Source organism: Phyllobates terribilis, unplaced genomic scaffold (genome assembly GCF_046119375.1).
Source record: "Phyllobates terribilis strain yellow unplaced genomic scaffold, ASM4611937v1 Scaffold_4__5_contigs__length_816908805, whole genome shotgun sequence".
NCBI lineage: Eukaryota > Metazoa > Chordata > Amphibia > Anura > Dendrobatidae > Phyllobates > Phyllobates terribilis.
Genome location: NW_027362764.1, coordinates 724,569,864 through 724,584,288, shown reverse-complemented (window position 1 = coordinate 724,584,288; position 14,425 = coordinate 724,569,864). Strand labels below are relative to the sequence as shown.

Below are 14,425 nucleotides of genomic sequence, written 5' to 3'. Positions count from 1 at the left end.
TCTATTCTTTCTATTCTAAATTGTCGGGTACCGGTCTATGCCGCTGCTGAATTGCCGGCTTTTCATGTTTCACTGTGAGCACTGTTCCCATCGATTTGGGCAACCACTGTAATGCCACAACCACCATGGCTGTGGCATTACAGTGAGTGGCAGACAATCCCTGCATGATTGGTGCTCTAAATAGCGCCAGACATGCAGGACACGCTTTTGGTGCACGAACAGTTATCGAACATAACCTCGAACAGCCGAATTTTTTGCAAATCGTTCGCGTTCGTCGAACTACTCGAACACCGCCCAAAACAGCTCGAATTTGAGATTGGCGAACAGTTCTAGTCGAACACCGCTCATCTCTACCCCCTATCCCTAAAGTTTTCCTTGCATAGTTATTAGATGTCCATGGGTTTCTTGAGTTTCCCAGCAGCAGTTGCCATGAGCTGCCCAAGAACGCTGTAATTCATTCTTTTGAAGTCTGGTCAAATTCTGATGTGTTATAACCTGTATAATTTCAGTTGACTTTCTATTGTATTAATTTTGGATAAGCTGTTTTCATGTCTTACGGCTACGGCTGGAAACTTGGAGGAACAAAGATTTGTGGTACTCTGTTTTATTGTTTTTCATGTTTAAGTTGACTTTTTTGCAGCTGGACTTTCTGTTGCCATCATCCTTTTGGCAGGTAGCTCCTGTCTGTCGCTTCTTAAGATCATGATCTTGTGACGTTGCAGGGTCTAGGAAGCAACAGAGGTGCCCAGGAGATGCCGACTACAGAAGTAAAGTTTGCCTGTAACGAAGGACCAGACAAGAGGTCGGAACTGGGTACCACAAGTCTTTTTTTGCTCCTCTCGATCAGTGGAAACCATTCTGATCTTCCAATTGTGATCTATACCTCCCAAGATTTAAATTCCTGTCTGCAGCACATTTATCCCCACCTTTGGTCTGGTCAGGAGCCCAAATTTAGGGATAAGCGTAGACTGACTCTACTCCTTTTGTGGTACAATCCTGATAAAATGGGTCAGTTAGGAGCCATGCTGTGGTTTTAGGCTCACTTCTTCTGCACTGCCTTATACTACAGACTAAGCAAAGGTAAAAGGTGATTCACTTTAAAATACGGCAGTAATTCAGAGACTATATTGTAGGATTTTCTATAAATGAGGGACCCTGCTGATGCTGTGAGTTGTATATTTTATATATATATATATATATATATAAAAAAATCCTAATGATGTCATCTCTTCCAGGAAAAAGAACAATGAAGAAAGACCAAAGGAACAAAAAGAAGAAAAAGAAGTTGCTTGAAAGGGCTCAGGAGCAGCACAGTGTTTTCCTCGCCACAGACAGGACCAGTCAGTAAAGAGACTATTTTTGATTTTATTTTATTTTTTCATTTGCTAAGTGCACAAAGGCTGCTACATGCTCTTGCACACAGATGAACTGCAGAATGGCTGCTTTATTGGTATTGGTTACTAATATTTTGTGAGTATATCACAAGCTTGTTTGTGTTATTTATACTTTTTTTTTTTACTTTTTTTTTTCCTTATCTAAAAGAACACCAACAGTTGGAAATACTGAGTTGAATCAGTGACCTGGTGTAGATGTGTCAAAGACTCTCTCGCATTTTTTTTTTTCAATTTTTTTTTTAATTTGTGTTTTTTTTTTTTTTAATTCAGTGCCTATGATGGAAACCGACAGTATTTCGGAACTGTTACAGGACGTCATACAGAAAAAAAAAAAGCGGACTTGTGTATATTTCTGTAAAGGAACAATGCGAAAAAAAAAAACTAAACTGTTTGGAAGTAGAAATTTAAATTAATCTTTTTTTTTTTTTTTTAAGTTTACGGTTCCTATATTGTACATTTTAAAACAATTGTATTTGAAGTCTTTTTGTTTAGCTGTTGTTGGTTCTCGGTGCCTATTATAACCCAACAGTTCTGTATTAATAACTGTTGATGCTAATATACTGTAACTGCTTAATGTCCCAAATGGCACAGCAGTTATACCTTGTACATAGTGCTGAGACTCTACTTATAATAAACTTATTTACAGTGTATCCTTAGGCCTCTTGCTTTTATAGGTTAGACTAGCAAACACTTGGATAGGGCTGAGCTGTAATTCCAGACAGAACCTGGAGTAGCACAGTTACAAACAACTCCTTTAAAAGTCACGTTTAGATGCGTCCTTCCATACCCTTCTTGCTTGATTTGACATATTTCGAGATGGAGTGAGATGACCAGCTTTGGAACCCTCCCACCCCCATCCCCAAAAAAACCCCATGATTTATTGATACTCTGTTGGTGGTCACCCAATGATTGTGATGTTCTTTGTAACCTGTCAAAGGTTCTGCTAGCATATAAGAGTAATGTATTGATTTTTTTTATCGTGAGAAGTTTGGGGCCTCAATGAAGTTTTTCAGCCAAAACCAATTGTGACCATCACAATAAATTTGTAAGCCTTGTACTTTAGAGTTGACCTCTACTTTTTTTTATTGATGGCCTATGTTTTGGATAGGCTGTCAATATCTGATTGGTGGAAGTGGGCCAACCAACTGTTACCGGTGGCAGCCAGAAGTTTTCAGATGCTGTCTGTACATTGCAGCTCCATCATTTCTGTAGTGGCCGCGGCCAGGTACTGCTGATCCACCCACTAGTCAAATTAATGGAGGTGGATCTGAAGTATGCGGCCGCGGCCAATATAGTTTTGACAGAATTGCCGTGTTCCTGCAGCATCTGAGAATTTCCGGCCGGCAGCAACGGTAACTGCAGATAAGTGGGGGTGCAGGGTATCGCCACCACGAAGGAAAGGTTATCAATTAAAAAAAAACTAGTGCCCAACCTCTTTAAAGAAAGCCATACCGTACATGCTCATAGCTGTTGCCCATAATTCCCTGATACCAACAATAAACTGTGACTGTGCATGGTAGAGATAACATCCACACTTGTAGACATACTAAAACAGACTTTATCAGTGTAATGAGAAATAACCAAGTGCAGACGCATTTTTAGAGTTGGGGCTGGTGGGACTTCTGGCCAAAAGAATACAAACCAGACAAACTTGCTTCGAGAATAGACAACCAGTAAGATCTGCAAATGCCCAAAGACATCACATTGTCGGCTGGTCCTAACAAAGATGTCCTATCCGATTTGCATTCTCAAGTGGTTGTACACTTCTAGACTCTCTTGATATTTGTAAAAAAAAAAAAAAAGTAGCCCATATAAGTAAGTACTGTAATGTTAAAGGAACCACAGGCAACATCAATTGGAGACCAGTTCTCTTCTTGCAGCTACACTCTGAATTGCTGCAATGTTTCAGAGAAAACTTACTGTGAAATGGCTGCCAGATGTGATGCGACTTGGATGACAAATCCAAGAGTAAGTCCCTGGCAGCTTCTCCGTGCTCCATTCTCATAAACCTACAGGTGACTCCTCATGTGTATATTGGAAGACACCTGTCAGTCAAGGGAGCAGGCCGGGGAGAAGCAATCTGAGTTGCATTGTCACTGGCTACTGTTTCAAGTAGGTTTACTCTGAAATGCTATAGCGCTTTAGGGTAAAACATGCATAGCTGAAATTGGAGAGCCGGTCTGTGATTCATGTAGCCCATAGATTAAAATAATTTGTCACATGACAGATTCCCTTTGTTGAACTTTGCAGAAAGTATTTATTTGTCTGGACTGCCTCTACAAAAAAATTGAAAAGAAAAAAAATCTAAATTCCTTTAGAAAAAAAAAAGTATGGGTCATATAATGAATAGATGTACTTGGTCCTCCGGAATAAGATCTGAGGGTCCTCAACGACAAACTAAAGGGATGGGGAAAGAATGTCCTCCAAAAAGTAGTTATGTATTCTCTACAGGTGTTACAAGGTTTGGTGGATCCTGCTCTGGTCGCGTGAAGGAACTATGGTGATCCAAGGAAGAAGCAGCTAAACGTTTTTCTTTTAATCATCTATCACTGGGACCAGAAGGTACACGCTCTCTCCAACCTCATACCATGGTAGGTTCTAGTGCTGGTCAAAAATATTCAGCTTTTCACAATTGATCTGCAGAAAATTAGAGGGCCAGAGGCAAATGGACATATGCCGTATATGCAAGAGATAAAGTAGTGTTCAAAATAATAGCAGTCCAATATGACTAACCAGATTAATCGCTGTTTTTGGTATACATTATATTACCACATGTCAATACACCAGTTGGTGCAGTAGATTCTAAGAAAACCAACAGAATCCGCATTCATGACCTGAATGTTTTTGAGTCTGTGTATTTGAATAATTATTTGAAAGGGGGTGTGTTCAAAATAATAGCAGTGTGGAGTTCAATTAGTGAGGTCAATCATTCTGTGAAGAAACAGGGGTGAATCAGGTGGCCCTTATTTCAGGGTGAAGCCAGCACATGTTGTACATGCATTTCTCCTTGAGAAATATGGGTCATTCAAGATATTATTCAGAACAACAACGTACTTTGATTAAAAAGTTGATTGGGGAGGGTAAAACTTATGAAGAAGTGCAGGCAATGATAGAATGTTCAGCTAAAATGATCTCCAATGCTTTTAAATGGAAAGCAAATCCAGAGAGACGTTTAAGAAAACGGAAGACTACCATTGGAATGGATTGAAGAATAGCCAGAATGGCAAAGGCTCAGCCAATGATCAGCCCCAGGATGATCAAAGACAAAGTATTTACAAATGATATACTGTAGTGTTCAAAATAGCAGTGTGTTCAAAAAGATGAACAAAACTTTATACTAGTTTTTATTTCCATGCATTGGTAACATTGCACATTGTTTTCTAATTCAAAATATGAAAAATGTATAAAATAACAAAAAATGAACATTGGGTTGTTCTAAAAAATAGCAGTGTCTGCATTTGTCTTTACAAACTCACAATATGTACTCCTTTTTTTTTTTGAGCATTTAGCATTCCTGTGAATCTCTAACCTAATATTTAGTTGTATACCCACAGTTTATTTTAGAATTGCTTCACATCTATGTTGCATAGTCTTCCAACTTCTGGCACCTGTCAACTGTTATTCAAGCCCAGGATGCTTTGACTACATCCCACAATTTTTTGGCATTTGTTGGCTTCGCCTCGGAAACGGCATTTTTGATGTCACCCCACAAGTGTTTGTTGGACTGGAACCAAGATTTTGCTAATTTGCTGGTGTGTTTAGGGTCATTGTCTTGTTGAAACACCCATTTCAAGGGCATATCCTCTTCAGTGTAAGGCAACATGACCCCTTCAAGTATTTTAATATATACAAAGTGCTCAATGATCCCTGGTATGTGGAAAATAGGTCCAGCACCATAGTAAGAAACATGCCCATATCATGATGCTTGCACCACCATGCTTCACTGTCTTCAGAGTGTACTGTGGCTTGAATGAACGGTCTGTGGCTCTTGGACCCAAAAAGAACAATTTTACTTAAATCAGCCCACAAAATGTTTCTCCATTTCTCTTTAGGCCAGTTGATGTGTTCTTCGGCAAATTGTATCCGCTTCAGTACATGTCGTTTTTTTTTACCAGTGGGACTTTGCGGGGACATCTTGCTAAGAGATTAGCTTCACACAGGTGTCTTCTAACTGTCACAGTATTCACAGGTAACTTGAGACTGTCTTTGATTATCCTGGAGCTGATCATTGGCTGAGCCTTTGCCATTCTGGCTGTTCTTCAATCCATTCGAATGGTAGTCTTCCTTTTTCTTCCACGTCTCTCTGGTTTTGCTTTTCATTCTAAAACATTGGAGATCATTTTAGCTGAGCAGCCTTTCATTGTTTGCACTTCTTTATAAGTTTTACCCCCTCCAATCAACTTTTTAATCAAAGTACACGGTTCTTCTGAACAATCTCTCGAACGACCCATATTTCTCAGGCTTGCAAGGAGAAATGCATGTACAACATGTGCTGGCTTCACCCTTAAATAAGGGCCACCTGATTCACACCTGTTTCTTCACAGAATTGATTGACCTCACTAATTGAACTCCACACTGCTATTATCTTGAACACACCACCATACAATTAATTATTCAAATACACAGACTCAAAAACATGCAGATCATGAATGCGGAGTCTGGTGGGTTTTCTTAGAATCTACTGCACCAACTGGTAAATTGTTTGACATGTGATAATATAATTTATACCAAAACAGTGATTTATCTGGATAGTCATATTGGACTGTTATTTTGAGCAATACTGTACATTTCTCTTCAGGTTTTGAATTAGAAAACAGTGTGCAATGTTCCCAACGCATGGAAATAAGCACAAAATCTTTATACTAGTTTAACTCATGTTTTTGAACACTACTGTACATTTAGGTTAGAGCTACAAGGTGACTTTGGTTGTGACTCAGGTTGTGGAGACAAAGATTATTGTCACTGCTACATCGCAGCACAATACACACATTACCCAACTGTGACAAGCAAGCTGCAAAAAATCCCACCCTGTTGTTCTTGTTTTTTTTTTCTGCGACTTGTTGTAGCGTTCGCTGCAACCCCATTCAATAGTATTGTGCTGTGATGTAGCCGCTACATATAACGATCTTTGGCTGCAATTCCCGAGTCATAGCCAAAAGTTGCCATGTAGCCCAAGCCTTACTCTTACATGGGAGCCTCCATGCTGGCTGCGAAATGTTAAGCTGGCCATACACATTAGACTTATACATTTGACCGTCGACTGACTTATCTGGACACTGGCCAAACAATGGTAGGGGGAGATGTCGATCAGACATGTCAGATTTCAGGCTGCCGATTGCATTGTTCCCCCTGAAATAAGCCACTGGTCAACATGAGAGAACACAGGAGTGCTCCTGTGTATGGGAGAGTCGGCTGACAGCCATCTAATGTGTATGGCCATTCTCATGTGGTATGCTGGAATGGTTCATCACACTTATAACCACAGTGAAAACCAGAAAAGCCATCTTATATATTGTTAGTTTTCTTCTATGGTCATTATACATATTTATTTCACATGTAAAGCACCATGGAATAAATGGCAATATGATAATAATTAATAATTATATCAAATACTACTTTTGGTCTGAACTTACATGTGCCCCCTATGTATCCATAAGAAAGTACTAGGAATCTAAAAACTATTAAAAGGTTAAAAACTAAAAACCACCAAGTTTATGGGCAACATAATCTTCTAAATTTGGTGTGTGTGTGTCAAAAAATAAAGGGAACACTCAAATAACACATCCTAGATCTGAATGAATGAAATATTCTCATTGAATACTTTGTTCTGTACAAAGTTGAATGTGCTGACAACAAAATCACACAAAAATCATCAATGGAAATCAAATTTATTAACCAATGGAGGCCTGGATTTGGAGTCACCCCCAAAATTAAAGTGGAAAAACACACTACAGGCTGATCCAGCTTTGATGCAATGTCCTTAAAACAAGTCCAAATAAGGCTCAGTATTGTGTGTGTGGCCTCCACGTGCCTGTATGACCTCCCCACAACACCTGGGCATGCTCCTGATGAGGTTGCGGATGGTCTCCTGTGGGATCTCCTCCCAGACCTGGACTAAAGCATCCGCCAACCGCCAACTCCTGGACAGTCTGTGGTGCAACGTGACGTTGTTGGATGGAGCGAGACATGATGTCCCAGATGTGCTCAATCAGATTCAGGTCTGGGGAACGGGCGGGCCAGTCCATAGCTTCAATGCCTTCATCTTGCAGGAACTGCTGACACACTCCAGCCACATGAAGTCTGGCATTGTCCTGCATTAGGAGGAACCCAGGGCCAACCGCACCAGCATATGGTCTCACAAGGGGTCTGAGGATCTCATTTCGGTACCTAAGGGCAGTCTGGCTACCTCTGGCGAGCACATGGAGGGCTGTGCGGCCCTCCAAAGAAATGTGCCACCCCACACCATTACTGACCCACTGCCAAACCGGTCATGCTGAAGGATGTTGCAGGCAGCAGATCGCTCTCCACGGCATCTCCAGACTCTGTCATGTCTGTCACATGTGCTCAGTGTGAACCTGCTTTCATCTGTGAAGAGCACAGGGCGCCAGTGGCGACTTTGCCAATCCTGGTGTTCTGTGGCAAATGCCAAGCGTCCTGCACGGTGTTGGGCTGTGAACACAACCCCCATCTGTGGAGGTCGGGCCCTCGTGGAGTCAGTTTGTAACTGTTTGTGCAGACACATGCACATTTGTGGCCTGCTAGAGGTCATTATGCAGTGCTCTGGCAGTGCTCCTCCTGTTCCTCCTTGCACAAAGGCGGAGGTAGCGGTCTTGCTGCTGGGTTGTTCCCTCCTATGGCCCCCTCCCACGTCTCCTGGTAGCGCCTCCAACCTCTGAACACTACGCTGGCAGACACAGCAAACCTTCTTGCCACAGCTTGCATTGATGTGCCATCCTGGATGAGCTGCACTACATGAGCAACTTTTGTGGGTTGTAGAGTCCATCTCATGCTACCACGAGTGTGAAAGCACAACCAACATTCAAAAGGGACCAAAACATCAGCCAGAAAGCATTGGTACTGAGATGTGGTCTGTGGTCCCCACCTGCAGAACTACTCCTTTATTGAGGGTGTCTTGATAATTGCCAATAATTTCCATCTATTGTCTATTCCATTTGTACAACAGCATGTGAAATTGATTGTCAATCAGTGTTGCTTCCTAAGTGGACAATTTGATTTCACAGAAGTTTGATTAACTAGGAGTTATATTCTGTTATTTAAGTGTTCCCTTTATTTTTTGAGTGTATATGTGTATATATATATATATTATATAATATAATATATAATATATTTTATGCTTCTTTTTGAACTCTGATGCCCATCTATGAAGCAAGGCTGGCTGGTGGTATGGAATATGATTCTGCTGCTCAGGATTAATTTACATTGACTTGGTTGTGCCTTGTGAGGACAAGTAATGTGGAAATCATTATATATGGCAAGTGGAAGATGAGGGAAAGCATTCCTTGTTCATATATGATCATTATACAGAGACATTTTTGCATCTGTTACTAATATTTATCTTCGCGTCTTGCGTGCATTGTTTTCAGAAATCTCTTTAAATCCCGCAGCCGTACTGCTGTAGATTGTTATCAGCTGTTCTTTTTACAAGGCTGCACTTTTAGATTATTCTTATAGTCAATCAATGACTTTCTGGCTAACATTTGATATGGTTCATAATACCACCTCCGTTATTTCAGCGACAATGATGTCTTAATTTTCTTGACTTTTTCAAAGGTTTTTATGGGACTCTTGCAATTTCACAATAATATAGATGTGGTTTCCATTTAGTCATTATTTGTCGGCCCTGTTTAAGGTAAATACATTGAAAACAACAGACGGACTTGAATGGCTTAAGGCATAAATATCAACATGTGAAATGCTCGAGACAGACCCTTTAAATTCATTATAAACAGATTCACTTTTGCTTGTGTTTCAGTCTGATGCATATATACCATTGCTTCTGAAATCGAATTCCCAAGACGTTCCAAGTTTTGTAGTGTAAACTTCATGGGAGGTGAATGGAGGGATCTAAGGTTGTAATGAAAAAACAAACAAACAAAAAACAAAAACTAGACTGATAATAAAAAATATATATATACAGTATATACATATGTGCTTCTCACAAAATTAGAATCTCATCAAAAAGTTAATTTATTTACATTTTTCAATCCAAAAAGTGAACTCATATATTATATAGAGTCATTACAAACAGAGTGATCTATTTCAAGTGTTTATTTCTGTTAATGTTGATGATTGTGGCTTACAGCCAATGAAAACACAAGTCATTATCTTAGTAAATTAAAATAATTAACAAAAAACGCCTGCAAAGGCTTCCTGAGCGTTTAAAAAGGTCCCTAAGGCTGTGTGCCCACTATGTGTTTTTTTTAAGAGTTTCCGCAGCGGCAATTCCACTGCAGAAATGCTTAAAAAACGCATGGTAGAAGGTCTGCCATGTTCCCCAATGATAATCCGCATGTGCTGTGCACATGCTGTGGTAGTTTCCACTGCAGATTATCATTGCGGAAAAAAACGCAGCACTGCAAATTATTTTGCGGAATCGGGGCGTTTTCGCCGCCATTGACTTGCATTGGAACGCATGACATCCACATCACTGCAGATGTGGATACCATGCGGTTCAGTGATGTGGATGTCATGCATACATAGTACCTGTAAAAAATAAAAAAAAAATAAAAAAAATAAAAATTACATTATACTTACCTTCTGATCTCCATAGCGATGCGTCCTGGCTTCCCGGCAGCTCACGATAATTTAAAAAGGACCTGCCATGACGTCATTTAGTCATGTGACGGGTCACGCGACAGCTGATGTCGGCGGTCGCGTGACCCGTCACATGACTAAATGACGTCATGGCAGGTCCTTTTAGTCCACCGCGAGCTGCCGGCAAGCAAAGAAGGATCAGATAAGGACACCCGGGACCATCAGAAGGTAAGTATAATATACTAGATGGTGGCCCGATTCTAACGCATCGGGTATTCTAGAATAGGTATGCGGCCGACCGGGCGCAAGCAGCAGAGCGGTGTTTACATTTGGCGCCAAAATCGCTGATTGGTCGCGGTTGCCGGCCTCGACCAATCAGCAAAGCGGTGTTAAAATTTGGCGCCTATATCGCAGATAAGTCACGGCCAGCGGTCGCGACTAATTAGCAGAGTGGGGTTTAAATTTTGTGCCAATAATGCTGATTGTTTGCGGCCGGCGGTCGCGACCAATCAGCAGAGCAGTATTTAAATTTGTCGCCATTAATGCTGGTTATTCGTGACCGGTAACCGCGACCAATGAGCAGAGCGGTGTTTAAATATGGCGCCAATATCGCTGATTGGTCACGGCCGGTGGTTGCGACTAATCAGCAGAGCGAGGTTTAAATTTGGCGCCAATACTGCTGATTGGTCGCGGCCGGCGACCACGACCAATCAGCAGAGCGGGGTTTACATTTGGCGCCAAAATCGCTGATTGTTCGCGACCGCGACCAATTAGCAGAGCATTGTTTAAATTTGGCGCCAATCTCGCTGATTGGTCGCGGCTGGCGTTCGCGACCAATCAGCGATTTTGGAGCAAATTTTAAACAACGCTCTGCTGATTGGTCGCCGCCGGCGTCTGCGACCAGTCAGCAGAGCGGAGTTTAAATTTTGCACCAAAATCGCTGATTGGTCGGGGCCGGCGGCCGCAACCAATCAGCGTCGTATTAGTGAGGACCGGGGAGCGGCGCTTCCTGTGCGGGTACTTCCGCTGCGAGCAGCTGGGAGATGAGCGGCTGCTCGCAGCAGAAGCATCCCGACCAGCGGCGCAGCTCCTCGGTCCTCCGTTCACACTTGCCGTCGGGAGATCATAGCGCTGTTTAAATTAGGCGCCAATCTCGCTGATTGGTTGCGGTCGGCTGGCGGCCGCAACCAACCAGCAGAGCGTTGTTTAAATTTGGCGCCAAGCTCGCTGATTGGTCGCGGATGCCAGCCGCGACCAATCAGCACAGCAGTGTTTAAATGTGGCGGCAAGATCGGTGATTGGTCGCAGCCGCTATTTAAATGTGGCGCCCAAATTGTTGATTGGTCGCGGGCAGCGGCCACGACCAATCAGCAGAGCGGTGTTTAACTTTAGCGCCAAGATCACTGATTGGTCGCGGGCGGAGAGCGCGACCAATCAGCGAATCGTATTGGTGAGGACCGGGGAGCGGAATCGTATTGGTGAGGACCGGGGAGTGCCGCTGCCTGTGCGGATACTTCCGCTGCGAGAAGCCGGGATATTTAAATGTGGCGGCCAAATCGGTGATTCGTCGCGGGCAGCGCCAGCGACCAATCAGCGATTTTTAACACAAATGTCCGGACCTTTGTAACACCATGCGGATACTGTGGGGACATCAGCGGCTAGCGTGTCAAGGGAGGACCGGGGAGCGGCGCTGTGGGTCGGGATACTTCTGCTGCGAGCGCCCGCTCATGTCCCGGGTTCTCGCAGCGGAAGTATCCGCACAGGCAGCGCCGCTGACATCCATGCGCCTAGGGTGTGAAGGGAGGACCGGGGAGCGGCGCTGACATCCAATTGGTCGCGGCCGCTATATAAATGTGCCGCACAAATCGGTGATTGGTCGCGGTCTTGGCCCGGGACCAATCACTGATCTTGCCGCAAAAGTTAAACACTACTGTGCTGATTGGTCGCGGATGCTGCCCGCGACCAATCACCGATTTGGGCGCCAAATTTAAATATCTGCTGCGACCAATCACCGCTGTGCTGATTGGTCGCGGACGCTATTTAAATGTGGTGCCAAAATCGGTGATTGGTCGCGCCTGGCGTCGGCGACCAATCAGCACAGCGGTGTTTCAATGTGGAGCCAAGATCGGTGATTGGTCGCGGCCGATATTTAAATTTGGCGCCCAAATCGGTGATTGGTCGCGGGCAATCCACATGCGTGTTTTCTGCCAGGGAGATACAGAAACGCTCAGGAAAAATCCGGAGTATTTCTGCATCGTGGGCACATAGCCTTAGTATGTTTCAGTAGGCTCCACAATCATGGGGAAGACTGCTGACTTCACAGATGTCCAGAAGGCAGTCATTGACACACTCCACAAGGTCCCAGAGTTCCCATTTTCATTTGGAAATCAAGGTCCCAGAATCTGGAGAAGAGTGGAAAGGCCACAATCCAAGCTGCTTGAGGTCTAGTGTGAAGTTTCCACAATCAGTGATGGTTTGGGGAGCCATGTCATCTGCTGATGTAGGTCCACTATGTTTTATCAAGCCCAAAGGCAGCGCAGCCGTCTACCAGGAAATTTTAGAGCACTTCATGCTTCCCTCTGCCGACAAGCTTTTTGGAGATGGAAATGTCATTCTCCAGGACTTGGCACCTCTCCACACGGCCAAAAGTACCAATACCTGGTTTAAAAACAACAGTATCACTGTGCTTGATTGGCCAGCAAACTCGCCTGTCCTTAACCCCATAGTGAATCTATGCTGTATTGTGAAGAGGAAGATGAGAGACACCAGACCCAACAATGCAGACGAGCTGAAGGCTGCTATCAAAGCAACCTGGGCTTCCATAACACCTCAGCAATGCCACAGGCTGATCGCCTCCATGCCACGCCGCATTGATGCAGTAATTGATGTGTGGCACCCCAGGGGTCTGGTTTCCACAGTAACAGCAATGTTATGTCTGAGAGCAGGTGGGAGGTCTCTTGGTCAGGAATCCTATGCATGCCGCACCTCCTGCCCAGTCCTGGGAGGGGAAGAACTTCCCCTATATAAACCTGGGGCTGAGGCCGGGTTAGTGAGTAGAGAAGAAGTAGGACAGAGAAGCAGATATAGGAAAAGAACACCAGGAGCTCTGTGGGAGCAGTGCTACAAGGAGTCAGGGGCTGGCAGCTGCAGAGCTCGCCCTGACTGAGAAGTTATCACCGGAGTCCGAGGCTGTGGGGACTAACTCCTATCCAGCAGCAGAAACCGACCGGCAGGGGATTGCAGGTCCTCTGGCCCAGAAACCCGAAGGCACGGTCACACGCGTGGGACCAGCACCGCCGTCGTGGAGCGGAAGCTACTAGAAGGCCCCGAGTCACCGGCCATACGGGTGAGCACCACACGGTACACTCAGGGACGTGGGCTACTTATACCCGCCTCTAGCAAGGTAGCCGGAAGAGTATCGTTAGTTTGGGAGGCCTACAACTCCGCCTGGCCAGGGGAGATCCCATCTGCTCAAGGACTGACCAGGCCCCAATCGCTAGCCAGTACTCCGGGAGGGTCTATCTTTGTCACCAGTAAAGACCCTGAACTACACCGTACCGTCTCCGAGTGGTTCCTGCTACCCCCATCATCCACGTCGGCTGCCCTGAGGCCATACCCCTCCCGTTGGGGGTTATACTATCACGCTGCACGATCCTACCACCGGCCTCAGCGGTCTGCCCTGTAGCAGCAGCTCCTTAGCTGTACTCAACGGGTGGCGTAGTCGTCCAACATCTACCGCTAATACAGCGCCACTTAGTCTGACTCCCTGGGCACGGACCGGATCACCGCCACGAGACTACAACCCTCAAGAGATCCGGCTCCGGGTAAGCTCCCGCGTGCGCAACGCAGCGCGACACAGGCCCAGGGGCGCGTCAACTTTTGGTGTAGTCGGCAGGATTTCGTGCCCGCAACCACCGGGTACTGCGTGCCTGAAAAAGACTGTTCAAACTTACCTGTGGTGAAGATTCCCGCCATCCGGCGCCATCTTCCGCTTCCTTCCCGCCATCGGTGGAGTTTTCCATCTTCGGCCTTCTTCCCGCCATACGTGGAATTTTCCCGCCATTGGACGCCATCTTGAGGACGCCGCGCGGGAAGAAGAGGGGCGTGGACTCCGAAAGCGCGCGAGAACTGAAGCCCCACCTCACGTCCGGACGTTGCGTAAGGTCCTGGAAGGAGCCCAGCAGACGCCGACGTCACAGGAGCGCGACGGAAGGTCCTCAACCCTGACGATCCACTGCGGAGCCGCGGCCTACGGA

The 14,425-nt window shown here is 44.8% G+C and overlaps 1 protein-coding gene across 1 annotated transcript in view; it reads left to right on the top strand.

The window, feature by feature from the left end:
• RSPO2 (R-spondin 2) overlaps nucleotides 1-2,004 on the top strand; it is a 209,450-nt gene extending 207,446 nt beyond the window's left edge. Inside the window, exon 6 of the mRNA XM_073676786.1 lies at nucleotides 1,236-2,004. Within this exon, the coding sequence (XP_073532887.1) occupies nucleotides 1,236-1,348 (113 nt within the window). The 3' untranslated portion in view covers nucleotides 1,349-2,004. The remainder of the gene's footprint in view (nucleotides 1-1,235) is intronic.
• The last annotated feature ends 12,421 nt before the right edge of the window (nucleotides 2,005-14,425 follow it).